Below are 14,385 nucleotides of genomic sequence, written 5' to 3'. Positions count from 1 at the left end.
ACTATAATTTAGGTAAAACGTTCAAATATTGATCTCAAAAACAAAGCTTGGTCAAGTTTTGAATAGATACACCTTCCTTATTGCATGTGGTTAATTGTTACTTGGTCATTGCCATGATCTATGACTTATAATCCTGACTCTCCTTCCTTTGAAAATGTTTATTTATTGGAATTTGCTCAAGAAGATTAATTCATGTGTTGAATTTCAACAAATGAAAGGAAGAGTCTATTAAATACTTTAACTAGATGTTGTACCTTTCCATTGTGCAGCATGAATAAAGTTTGTTCGCCTTATTTTGATCCTGACTTTGATACTCTCCTTGAAAGAATATATGGGCCCCCGTAAGTAATTCTTCAGATTAATTTTCAATTTGTTTGAACTCCATCTATCTCATTATTTAATATTATGGTTACAATTGTGGTTTCGGATCGTTACAATGTGTTACAAATTGCGGTCATTGCAATTGCAATATGAAACTGTGTTTAAAATTTTATTTTATTCTAATAATGTTGTTCGATGTAACTTGAAATGTAATTGCTAAGTGGTTCAATATGATTATCTAATTGTTATTAAGAATTACATTGCAATTGGGTAGAAACTCAGTTGCCTCTGTAACCGCAATATTTAGTTCAAACTAGATGATGCCTTCCTGGAATTTGAAGGTTCATCTCAGAAATGGGTTTCTCCGCCATTGATTTGATAATTAGCTACATCTTTTATTTTTCTATCCCACAGTTGCCGAGTCACCATTGACAATGAAAGCATGGAAGGATGCACGGTTGTGAAGGTATGATTTGGATAGATTATTATTCTATGGTATACATCTATTTTCATCTTTAGTAATACATTAACAAAAGTTATAAGAGTTTTATGAAATGTTAATTCCAATTTTAAGGATGTGTAATAAAATATAAAGTAGATTGAATAATATAATAAACAAATATTCTAATAATAAATTAATAACATTATGATTCTGCTAACAATTCTAATTAACAAGAGCATATAGTAAAAACATGTCATGTACCATATTTCATTTCAGGTAGATAGTATTAACAAGCAAGGACTCCTTATGGAAGTGGTGCAAGTTTTGACAGATATGAATCTTCAAATATGCAAAAGCTATATTTCGTCTGATGTTGGAAGTTGGTTTATGGATGGTGGGCATTATAATCTCTTCAATTTACATTTTCAAGTTTATAAGTTTATACTGATTGTCGTGCCCCAATTTTTGGTCGAACACCGGTCACACGACTGATTTGGAGTCGCCACCACGTTTTTGCGGTCAAAACGTAGAAAACCTGTGAATATTTTTAATTGTGACTCAGTCCCTTAACTTCCTTAAAATTTAAAAAATACCCCGGATGAAATTGGGTATTCACACTGATTTAAAAATTCATTTATTTTTGTTTCCATATATAAATTGCAGTGTTTCATGTTAGAGATGAGCATGGTAATAAACTTACCGATCAGAAAGTCATTAACTATATCGAGCAGGTACTGCCATTTCCACTCTACTGAAACAAAATTATTAGTCCATGCACACACTACAATCTGAAATGCATACATGCATGCAGGCCATAGGAAAATCAAAAGGGTCATCATCATCATCAAATAATAACAACACTTCAACAATGAGCAAGTCATCATATTCTAATAATAATATGGTTATCCCATACGTTGAGCAACACACAGCCATTGAAATGATCGGAGCAGATCGCCCCGGCCTCTTCTCTGAGATCTCCGCCGCCTTAGTCGATCTTCATTGCAACATTGTTGAAGCTCATGCATGGAGCCACAACGCTAGGTTAGTAACAAAAATTACTTATTTTTGTCTCACTCAACTTTTCTCATGTCATATTTTGACTTATTTTAGTAGCATTAGTCCATCTAGGGGTAAGCATGGGTCAGGTTGAGACAATTTAAGGCTTGTCCTTACCCGACCCTAAATGTTGGCCAGTCATTTTTTTGAATCAGAACTTGCCCCTAGATTTGAAGCTAACCTGACCCTAAATATTAATTGGGTCAACCTTTAAACCTGAACTCGACTTTAGACCCGATTAAATATAATGGATATTCATTTTAGATAAAATTTTCTCAATATTATTTAATATTATGAATATGTAATTTGACATATAAAATGATATATGTATATATTATTAATCATGTATATATGATGCAAAAATTAGAGAATCAATGACATTTTCATCCAAAAATGTGTCATTACTCTGTATTCGTTTGAATAGTGATACATACAAAAAACATGATGAGTTGATACATACAAAAAACATGATGAGTTGATACATACAAAAAACATGATGAGTTGATACATACAAAAAACATGATGAGTTGATACATACAAAAAACATGATGAGTTGATACATACAAAAAACATGATGAGTGAGTGATCATATGCCGGGTTAGAGTGGAGTAATGTTTGATCCCTACCCGACCCTAAATATTGACTGAGTCAAATTTTTGAACCTAACCCTAAACCAAATAAGACCCGACCATATTCCAGTCCGATCATGATCGGACCATACCTGGTGAACTGGTAGAGTCGGGTCATGCTCACTCCTAAAGCCATCCATCAAGATTTCGACCACAAATTAATAGATGGTTGGGTGTTAAATTGGTTGTTTCTGGGAGCACATCTGTTGTCCCATAATGTGTCACTCTATGTGCTAGTGATTATGATTGATTGAAAAAATATATTTAAATTAAAAATTTAGTAATTAATTATTTTTCTGATCAATTACAATCAACGACACATTGACACATGCAGTAATACATTGCTGGGATAGCATATTTCTACTCGTTGTTTCTCATATAGGCCCCTATTTTTAGTTTTTGGAAGCCTCGATGGACGGACTAATGTTATTTAACCAAGATAATTTGAGAATCCAAATCGCGGAAGGAAAAAAATGAGGGTCACATACATAAGCAAATAAATACAATATGTGTCATTCAATATATTATAAGTTAAAATTAATCATAAAAATAATTAATAATTATATTTTTTAATTTAAATATAACTTTTTCTATCAATCCTAACTCATAACACATGAAATGAAATATATTGTAAGATAGAATATGTAATTAAAAGTTATTTCATTCCTCCGTATAAATGGCTTTGCATCATAACATAGTGTGATGTTTCAAACAATGCTAGGTTAGCATGTGTTGCTTACATTTCAGACCAATCCACACTCTCCCCCATTGATGACCCTTGCCGCCTTGCCTCGATCGAAGATCACTTAACCACCGTGCTTCGGGCCACCAAAAACCCTAATGAAGGTGGCGGTACCAACCACCCTGACGTGAAGACTTCGGAGTTTCTTGGAGGAGAAGGAACCATGACCACCGTGGAAAGACGGTTGCACCAGCTGATGCTTTCGGTGAGGGATTTCGAGGATCCATCAATGGAGATGGGAAGGAAAAGAATGGTGACAATTGATATTTGTGAAGAAAAGGGGTATTCAATAGTGGGCATTGAGTGTAAGGACCGACCAAGACTCATGTTTGATACTGTGTGTACCTTAACAGATATGCAATATGTGGTTTTTCATGCTTCCATCAGTTCCCATGCAGGTTATGCATTTCAGGTATATATGCCCTAAGTTCTTTTAAAAATATTGAACCTTGATGTACAAAGTTGAAATACAAGTCAAGAATCATTCATCTTCTCAAATATTTCGAAATAGAATTCTTCTATGTCTACTAATATGTACACTCCCTTCTCCATTAAGAAAATAAGTTAATTGTCATTACAAAACAAGTTATCAAATGTTTCTTATTAGTGACAAAGGAAGTGATACTAATTAATGAGTTAAGAAGATTTCTTGTCATTTAATTTTCTTTGACTTTGTTAAGGTGTTTTAGCACAAACTCCATATAATTTATAAACACTTTAGATGTTGCATTCAAAATGGTCCAATATAATTGCTCATTCATCAAATAGTTGTGATAATGGATTTTCAGGAGTATTTTATCAGGCACATAGACGGATATGCTTTGGATACAGCAGGCGAGAAGGAAAGAGTAATAAAATGTTTAGAGGCAGCTATAGAACGCAGGGTTTGTGAGGTAAAGCACCATTATTATTAATATCAAGCTTTTAAATTGGAATGCAGATCAATTCTCTCAATCTTGTCCTCAACTAAAAAAATTTGAATAGCGGAAAATATACATATTAATTTTTATTAAGTGTGAAAATTTTATTAGAATGAGAGAAAATTAAGGACATAATTTTGAAACAAATAAGTTTCATTCTTTGAGTTATAGAGTTTGTGGTGGGATTATGTTGCATTTACTCTCATTACATGCAAAAGAAGAAATTATTACGATTATTGTGACTACAATATGTTACCTAAACTAATAAAATCATAATGTTACAACCTCAAATGCACATAGATTTAAAACCTTGACTATTATTAGGTTTTAAATTTGGGTTTACTGAATATTATTAATAGCGGTTAAAACTAATCAGTATACTATATAGTGGTATAACGGTTCAACTAGTTATTCACTAACTTAATCGTATACCGGCGAAGTTAGATATACATATATACTATATTAACATTTATGATAAAAAATCAATAAAAATTTTATTTTCATTAAAAAATTAATTTTAAATAAAAATTGGTCAGTATAACCTGTACCGTTCAATTGAAAACCGGTCAGTATACTGACCGGTTTTAGCTGGTTTTGATAGGTATGGTTGCATGACCGATATGATTATTATACCGTACGAGTATTGGAATTGGTTTACCATTTGAACCAGCTGACACGAACCAATTTTTACAAAAGTGTTTACATCCATAATTAAATCACAGCGTTATGCTTTTGTAAGCCTCATGAAACTCTAATTGTATTAGCCATAATTTTTCATAAAAATATCCACAAACCCCAACACAAAGTGAACATAGATGAATGCATGAATGCAGGGAGTTAGGCTAGAATTGTGTGCAGACAACAGAGTTGGATTACTATCAGACATAACAAGAGTACTCCGAGAAAATGGTCTTGCTGTAGTGAGAGCAGATGTTGAAACACATGGACAGAAATCAGTGAATGCATTCTATGTCAGAGACATATCAGGAAATGATGTTGACATTGAATATTTCAGCAAATCAATGAAGAGAGAAATGGGTTCAATCGTAACACTCCATGTTAAGAATGAGAGCACAACTAGTAGTAGTAGCAGGAGAATTAAGACAACCTCATCAAATCAAACTTCACATCTTTCATTTGGAAGAAAACTAAGATCTGGGATTGAACGTCTTTCTCATGGCTTCATGCCATGAAATTATTCAACTTTAGATGAATTCAATTATATGCCATATTTGAGATGTAGGTAGTTCAGTTCAAGTATAACCTAGCTAGGTTGTATTCAGAAGTTCTGAATATATGTCTATCACTAGGGGCTGTAAATAAATTGAAGGGTTTCTATTTTTTTTTGTTTTGCATGTGCACACTTTTTTTAAGGATTAAAAGTTTAGATGAGTTAAGTTGTTGAAGTTAAGTATATTTAGGCTAATCTCATGATTTAGATAATACTTACATACCAAATAGTTATAAATTTTAATCGATCACTTTTTGTCTCAATAATGATGAGATATCATTTCAAATTAATTCCTCTTTCCAAAATTTGTTTTCTTTTATAAACCATAAAAATAATAAATACTTAATTGGCTTAATAATAGAGGGATATCATCTCAACTTAATTTTTCCTCCCAATTTTTATTTTGTTTTAAAATAATTTTTTAAAAAGGCTTTATGGACTCTTAATTAGCTCAATAGTGAGATATCATCTCAAATTAAAATTTTCCCAAATCAATGTTTTTTTAAATAAAAAAACATTTCATTCAATTTAATGTCATTAGTAGACCACCATTAATGGAGATATATCATTTTGAAATAAAATGTGTTAAATATTTAAATTCAATCAAGTCATTACAAACTCATTAATAAGGATTCCCTCAACAAAAAAAAGTGTCTAATGTTCCGATATAAATAGAAGGAGAAACAACACGTTAAAAAAGAGAAACACATAAGCATAAGCACAAGATAGAAATTTGTGTTGCTCATAAATGTCAAATGTAGGTATGTAGTTCCTTTGCATCTTCTCATTTTATTTATCTATTTTGATTACGTTCGAATAAAAATTATTATTATTATTATTATTATATAATAAAATAATGACTAAAAAGTTGGAGTTTTAATACCTTCCTTGTTCTATAATTGACACGTGAATCTAGATTTCTAATTTAAAGACCAATGCATTCAAAAGTTGACATAAAGAGGTTTTTTTATATTTTGACTAAAAAATGTAGTGGCGACTCCAAAAATTCATGTAATCAGTGTTCGGCCGATAATCAGGGTATGACACAAGCCAGACATTAGTCAAGTGGTGTAAGACCTCATTAGATCTCCATGTATCGGAAAATTATCCTCTCTAGTACATGACTATCTAGTAAAAGTCTCATATCATGTTGTTTTTTATTTCCCTGACTCTCTTGTTTGTACTAGAGAAGATCCTAGCTTCCATGTATCATACTAGGCCAAAGATTAAATGTTTGATTCTTGTAAGTGACATTTGTTATGAGGAACAATTACACATTTAAAAGAGATTAATTTATTACACATAAGATAGAGGAATATCCTTAATTATACGAGATAATACTTATATAAATATTTATTAATTACCTACTAACAAGATTATCGGATTAAGTATTAGAATTCCATCTTTTATGAAATATGATATAATTCTTACTCATTGGACCAACTTTTTTATTCGGTGTTAATTAAAATGTTGACTTGGTTATATTACAAACAAATTCCCATGACATGGATACGTATACATTATCCAAAATTGAAGGGAAAAAGTAGATATGAGTAGAGCTAGAAATGAGTCGAACCAAGTCGAATTAGAGTTAGTTCGGTTCAATTCGATATAAGTTATTTTTTAACTCGAGTTCAACTCGACTAAAATTTTCGAACTGTTCAGTTCAGTTCGAATTGGTTCATTTCTACAACCCATATAATTAATTCATTTTAAAAAATACAACAAAGGTTATATATATATATATATATATATATATATATATATATATATATATATATATATATATATATATATATATATATATATATATATAATAAATATAACCTAACAACATTTTCTGTAATAGTGAATCAGTACCTCTTATACTTAAATATATATATATAGTATATCGTTCTATCTTGATATATGAGATATCTTAATACTTAATTACACTGATATTAATATATAATAACTGTACTAGGTTTCCAACCTAGGTAATCGTATACAAGTAGATATTCTTAGAAAAAGTTTATCTCACTGGTATATTTAATCTTCTAAGCCATATAGAGTGTAGAATCATGTGAAACACGTCAAATCTCTTAACTGGCTGATTCAGTGTAAAATGTCTTCTCACAATCTTTACACCCTCCTTGAGCCTTAAATATTCATCCTCTGGAATTGCACTAAGAATCTCTCTTAGCCTTGGAATATCTGAAACATCCACCTTAAGAGAAAATGCCTCCCATTGTAACACATCACTAAAGGGCAACACATAATTGTTTGATAATATCACAGGAACACATTCAGCATAAATTGACTCCACTATTCTAGGGCTAGCTACTTCATACCCACTTGGACAAAGGCAGAACTTGGAGTTGAGCATGAAGGAATAGTAGTCTAGATCTTTCGGGAGATATTCATAAACACGAATATCATTATCATTATCATTATCGTCGTCATCACGGTTTTTCCAGTATTGGAAGAGTTTGGGCCTAATTGGGCCATGTGGGCCTCCGGCGAAAAAAGCAAGGTGTCGACGAGGGGTATTGTTGTCCTTTTGGGGTGAAAGGAGTTTAGGAGATACTTCACCTCCTAAAAGATGGATTTCTGGTAAGGATACATCTTTTTCAGGTTTGAAGCCCTCTGAAGTGTTGGCATTGCACAAGACACGGATGGAGGTGTTGTAGAGAAAAGGGTTTCCCTTTGATGTACTAGGACCCTACAAAAAGAAAAAATCATCCATAGTGTTAGAGTGATATTATTTCTGAAAAAACATCACATTTAACATAATATAGTATATGTTTGATATGATTATTTTTATAATCAAAATGTGAAAATTAAAATTATGATTATTTTCGTAATTTATTTTAATTTTTAGTAGCTTTATATTGTAATGAGGTGTGGTGGATGAGAGAAAGAGAATCCAAAACAAACACAATAAATTACTAAAAAATTTAGTGTTTTGATATTAATCAAACATGAATTTATAGCTTCTGATTTCAAAAAAAAAATCTATAAAGAGTAAATTACTTATTAGGGTTCTTAATCTGTTTTCTGTGTTGGTTCTAACTTCTAAGCTTATTGTGCGGTGTTTACTTTTTTGTGTGGTCCATCCAACTTGAGAGGGGTTTTTATTTTGTTCATATCTTTATCTCAATAAATTTTAGTGTACTTTTTTAGAAAATATAATTTTACGTAATCTAAACCTTAAGTATGTCATCGAAAAATCTAAACCTTAAGTATGATGTAGAAATGTTTTTCTTGAAGGAGGCAATAATAATTGTATTTTAATTTCTTTATCTACATTTATTTTTAATAACCTATTATTGAAAGAAAGAGAGTTTAAAAACAATCTTCTCTACAAGGCAGATAAAAATCACCAGAAATAAAGAGATACAAAAAACAAAATAAAAAATTGTCCGTCTACATTTATTTTTAATATTCTATTATAATTGCAATTTTATTTTAAATTTTTTTTCATTCCTAGTTACTAAGAGGTGCAAATAAGTAACTAGAAGTGTCAATCATGTCATCTTTTTTGTATACACTAAGCATTTACAATCAAGCGCTTATCTGTGTGTAAAGCATTTCTTTACTAGTAATTAAAAGTATGTTCTTAACATAATCATATAACTTAATACACACGAACTATTCTTACTTAAGAATTCCTCTATCATGAATTGAACATGAGTATTTGACATGATAAAGAGAAAACGTGTAGAAACAAAAGTAAAAGCAGCAATAATATAATGGAGTTGGTAAAGAAAAAATAAAGAAGGGAAAATGAACTAACCCAATCATGACAAGCAAGCATGAAGTGGTCAGCACCATGAGTTCTATTCCAAAAAGGGTACTTAGTAGATATCACTCTCACATAATCAGAAACAAATTGTCTTAAAGGAGAGTGGTCATAAGAGAGTGGTGTATAGAGATATTTCACCATCCAAGCCACACTTAAAGGTAAGAAGAAAACATGAGCAAGATTAGGGTCATTGGTCCTAAACCTTCCATGACCATGTTCTATTTCATGGAGGAACCTTCCTTCAATTGAGTATATGTCTTTGCATGGCCCATCATGAACTATTGGATGATCCCCATCTGGATATACATATACCTTCAATATTTTCTCCATCTCCAAGTAACTCCTATAGTATATTAAAATTATTACTATATTTTAGTTCAAATATATTACATTTTGTGTATCATTTCATCATTTTTAATGATGTGCATAATCTTAATTATTAAAACAATAGGGGGTGGTGGGGTAATTAAATGAATATGGAATTGGACAAAATTATATATCATACAAAAATTGTATAAATTTAAAACGTGAGGAATTTGAAAGGGTGGGTTAATATAACGGAAATTGACCACAAGAAATTAACTAGTATTTCCTTTCTCCAAGAACACTGAAATGTGTGTTTTAGTGTAAAAATAATATCATTATTTAGGGTATGCTATATGTATAGTTAAAACATAACCATGTAGTATATGATTAGATGTAACAAAATATATAGGAGATCAAAATCAAAGTCAACTAAAGTTTTCCTATTTATTTGGTTACTGATTATCATACTACATACTACCCAAACCACATATTTTTCACTAAGGGCACACTTTCATATATATGATTAGTAACAAGCTAATTACCACCGCCATATCTAAACCAAAAATTAATCTTCACTAGTTTAAAAAATTCGTGTATATATTCTTGTATATAGCTAAGGTTCTACTAGGATACGTTCCTTTAGGTCTGAGGATGTTCCCTTTTTAGATAAATGTTGATAGAATCTTGTTCTATATTTTTCATTTTTGGAGGTTTATTAATATGAAATATACGTATCAATATTTTACTATTTTTTACTTCATATAGCATAATACACAAAAAAAAAATTATTAAGTTATATAGAAATTGGTGCACTGTTATTATTTTCGTTCTATCCTTTGTTTTTTATCACTGGCCGATAGTTAAAGGTGGCACTGATAACAGATGAAGATTTCTTGTCACACACTAATTAAGTTGTATCATTTAATTGAGAAAAAGTTATAAAAAAATAAATTAATATTTTATATTATTTTATGAAATACTATTAGATATGAACATTGAGACAGAATCATAATCAATCGTCAATTAGAATGAATTCGGAATAATGATGATAATAACAGAAATTTATGATGCACTCGTGAATAGTTATGAGTCGCACGGATTGTCAATTAGAATGAATTCGGAATAATGATGATAACAAAAGAAATTATATACTGTTTGCACTGTTTTTAAGTAAATTAAAGACATGTTATTTTGTACTGTTTTTAAATACCCATATAAAGGTCCATTGAGTATAAATTATATGCACTCTTTAATATTTTAATATTTCACTCTACCATTTAGAAGTATTATTTTCATTTAAAGAGTTTAATATTTATACACGTTAACGTAATCATAATTCATATATTTACTATAATTGACTCTTACCGATATAAATAAACAATAAATACTATATTGAGTGTTTGAAAACTCACATTCATGACTCGAGGATATTAAGCTATGAAGGTAAGAGTAACTGATTAACACATGATAATCAAGAAAAAACAATATATGGATTGTATAAGTTTTATATACAACCACTATATTATTTATTATTCATATTTAATTATTATATACTTTTATAAAAAATAATTTAAATGAGTGATAAATGATAACTCTGTATAAATATTTACACTAATAACATATAAATATTACATAAGCTCATAATGTAAAAACTTATAGTGTAAGCATTATTTTGTTAATTAAAATATTGTGGAACGATAATTCATGACATGATCGTCCGTTAAAGGTATATTATTGATCACTTAATTGAAATTAATGAGTATCAAATATGGAAGAGCAAACATAAAGGCATGGCCGTTAAACTTTATTTATCGGTCACTTTAATTACAATGCCGATTTGTTTGGACCAGTTTAAGTAACAAACACTTTACAATACCCATCTTTTGAATGAGTAGTGATATGAATCATGGAAACGGGGGTTACAATTTACCACTATAGCACTATTGAATTTTAGCAATCATTAACAACAAAAAAGTTCATACATATAAAGGGACTTTTTGAAGAAATGAAATCATATGGATGAGTATGGAGGGAATGAATGAAGGAATAAATGTGAGTGCACTCGACACCCCTTATCGTATATGACACGAATAATTATGGGTTTATACGTGTCACTAAAATGTTGTGATATTGAAGTCTAAGGTTGTATAGATAATGTGTCACGATGTTTAATTTTGAGTAGACTTAGGATTAGAGTATTTCCCTATTTCATTGATTCCTGTCGATGTAAGAAAGAATTATTTACTTCATTCAATAAAATCATAATATGTGTTCTATTTAATTATTTTCTGGCCGGAGTAGATAATTTGTTTTCTGTTTTAAAGAAGTATTTTATTCTCTATAATAAATTATTACTTTGGTTGTCTTAATTACTTAAGTCAAGTCGCTCAAGACTTGGGACATACACCATGTATTTGTTTTGTGTCTTTGATAGAGTCTTTCTCTGCCTTATTTGGGGGAGTTTAATCTCTCCACTATTATAGTTGTATGTGTTTTTCCATGGAATTGAAAAGTATAAGAATTTTAACTCAAATTGTTATTTGAGAAAAATGTAAGAATTGTCAAGGTAAGAATTCAATTTATTGACACTATATTATCTATTGTTCACTCTGTGCTATAATTTGTGATTTTGAATCCTTCTTTCAAATTTTATTCCTTTCCTACTTCTGATTAAAAGCTTATGTGAATGAAAAGGAGAGGGAAAAAAAGCTATTAGATATTTTTCATAAAGGAAGTTTTATGGTGAACGAAATATGTGACAAAATCGTAAGAAAAAGAGTCAGCTTACGTAATTTAGTGAGTTGAATATTTTAAAATGAATTAAAGTAATTAGTAAAAATAATATATAAATTATATTATTTACATAATAAAAAGATAAATTATCTACATTTCTGTATATTAGTGCTTAAAATTTTAGAATCCAAGATGATAAATGTCTTGACATGAAATCAAAGGATCAAATGAAAAAAAAAACACAGGACTTTTTTTTAACCCGAAATAGACTTTCATTTTTTTGACCCAATTTTGAAAGAACTAAAAAAGAAAGTTGAAGGTCTGGGCTTTAGTAAACTCATAAGAGAATTTCTCATTTTATCCCAGAAAATGATAAAAAAATGTAACAAAACATTGTGTTAAATTAAAATCACAATAAAAGTCACTTTATTTCTGATATTCTAATACATTTATAACTAACTAGGGTGTCGGCACTCCGTGTCGGTCGACCCGCATTCTTCTTTTTTTATATAAGTGTATAAGTATAAAAAATGAAAAATATAAATTCAAAATGTAAAATTAAGAATATAAGATATTATAATTGATATGATATACACAAAACTTTTATAAATTTCTCTTGCATTTAATAATCATTATTGAGTTGTTATATATTTTTTCATGTGCTAGTGTTTTATTTTTTGGTTGAGAAAGAGAGAAAATAAAAAAGAATGTGTGATAAAAAATGAAAGCAAAATGTGAAAGTTTTCATTATTTAAGGAGAGAGGTTAAAAATGATAAAAATGGAATTTAAAAATTATTACTTATTTTGTCTTTATTAATAGTATATAGTTAGAATAAATTTGTCACTTTTAACAACAAAAAAACATTTTTTTAGAGCGGTGAATTTGATAGTATAAAAGTTTTCTCCACTTTCAACGTATCATTTACTAATGGTGGAAAAATTAGAATAGATTGAATTATTAAAGAAAACATTAAAATATATTGAATACTTATATTTTGATTTTTGAAACTTTTATGATGTGTATGGGAAATAGTTAATATATGTTAAATAAGTTTTATCATATTGTTGTAACTGGCATGTGAAGAATGTGGACGGAGTTACCTGTAAAATAAGCGCGGATTACGATACACAGCTCCGGCAGGAACATAGCCCTCATCGCCGCCTCCATGTGCGGTGGTTCCCAAACTCCGATTGCTTCTGATTGAAGCTCTTGCTCCCGCTAGTTCTTCTTCAACTTTCCCTACTTCCCTCTGTTCATCACCAATTCCACTCACATTTAAAATATCACACACCAATAATCTGTTTACGAGTTTAATTTTAGATGATGAAAGTTAAATGAAGGCTCGAGAGTCATCAAACTTTCATTTTCTCTTCTTTTTACTTTTAAACTAACTCGGAAACAGAGAAGTTTTTTTCATTAACAAAATATATACGAAATAAACACCTATATTACCATTGGTATTCGGTTTCTTGATTTGTTCCGGTGAATGGCGGTGGAATCTTCATTAACGGCGAGGAGTTGTGGATTGTGGGTGGAAAACTTAGTTCTGATTGGATGAAGATGAACGGAGTAATCAGCATTGTTGGAAGTAGCGAGTGTGATGAATTCAGATAAAGGAGTTGGATGGAAGATAAAGAGAATGAAAGAAAGAAGAAGGAAAGAGAAAAGTGCAGAGAAGAAGAATGTAGGAGACTCCATTATTTGGTTGCTGAGAAATTCATTTGTTTAATGAAATGAAGATGGAAATGGTTAATGATTATATTGAGAGAGTGAGAGTGAAGTCGTAGTATACAAGGAAATTGAAGGAGGTACCCATAGATGGAAGACCTACGTTTATATATTTGAAGGAGATACCATAAGGAACTTGGAGCATATTTTTGAGTTAGACTTATAGAAAATGTATTAAAAAATTAAAAAACAATAACATTTATGATCTCTAAATTTTAGTTTTTATTCAAGTTATAATTTTTTGTCTCAAACATTTTATCACTTTATATATATATTTTTTTAATTTATATTTTACTATTCTAACTAATGAAAAATAAGATATATGAAAATGGTAGAATGTTTGCTAATAGAATCAATGGCTGCACTTATTTATTAGCATCTTCAACCAACCACATTCCTTATTTATCTTCTTTTTTTTGTACTATCAATGTTGTTTATTTATTTTGTTTGATAAAGAACTATTTTCTCTTGAGATATGTTGATGTTTTTCC

The 14,385-nt window shown here is 29.9% G+C and overlaps 2 protein-coding genes across 2 annotated transcripts; one reads left to right on the top strand and one right to left on the bottom strand.

Annotated features, from left to right (window-relative positions):
• LOC109357846 (ACT domain-containing protein ACR2) lies at window positions 119–5,516 on the top strand. Its single transcript, XM_019601900.1, has 9 exons — window positions 119–341; window positions 736–787; window positions 1,040–1,157; window positions 1,427–1,494; window positions 1,575–1,804; window positions 3,170–3,602; window positions 3,979–4,083; window positions 4,944–5,187; window positions 5,218–5,516. The coding sequence occupies exons 1-9, from the start codon at window positions 271–273 to the stop codon at window positions 5,301–5,303; spliced, it is 1,407 nt and encodes a 468-aa protein (XP_019457445.1). The 5' UTR covers window positions 119–270; the 3' UTR covers window positions 5,304–5,516.
• LOC109357817 (probable glycosyltransferase At5g25310) lies at window positions 7,181–13,960 on the bottom strand. The gene is made up of 4 exons (XM_019601875.1): window positions 13,619–13,960; window positions 13,267–13,415; window positions 9,117–9,468; window positions 7,181–8,042 (listed from the first exon to the last, which is right to left on the bottom strand). Exons 1-4 carry the CDS (start codon window positions 13,862–13,864, stop codon window positions 7,353–7,355), a joined length of 1,437 nt encoding a protein of 478 aa, XP_019457420.1. The 5' UTR covers window positions 13,865–13,960; the 3' UTR covers window positions 7,181–7,352.

This window comes from Lupinus angustifolius, chromosome LG10 (assembly GCF_001865875.1).
Source record: "Lupinus angustifolius cultivar Tanjil chromosome LG10, LupAngTanjil_v1.0, whole genome shotgun sequence".
NCBI classification, from domain to species: Eukaryota; Viridiplantae; Streptophyta; class Magnoliopsida; order Fabales; family Fabaceae; genus Lupinus; species Lupinus angustifolius.
This window is presented reverse-complemented; position numbering and strand designations above follow the sequence as displayed.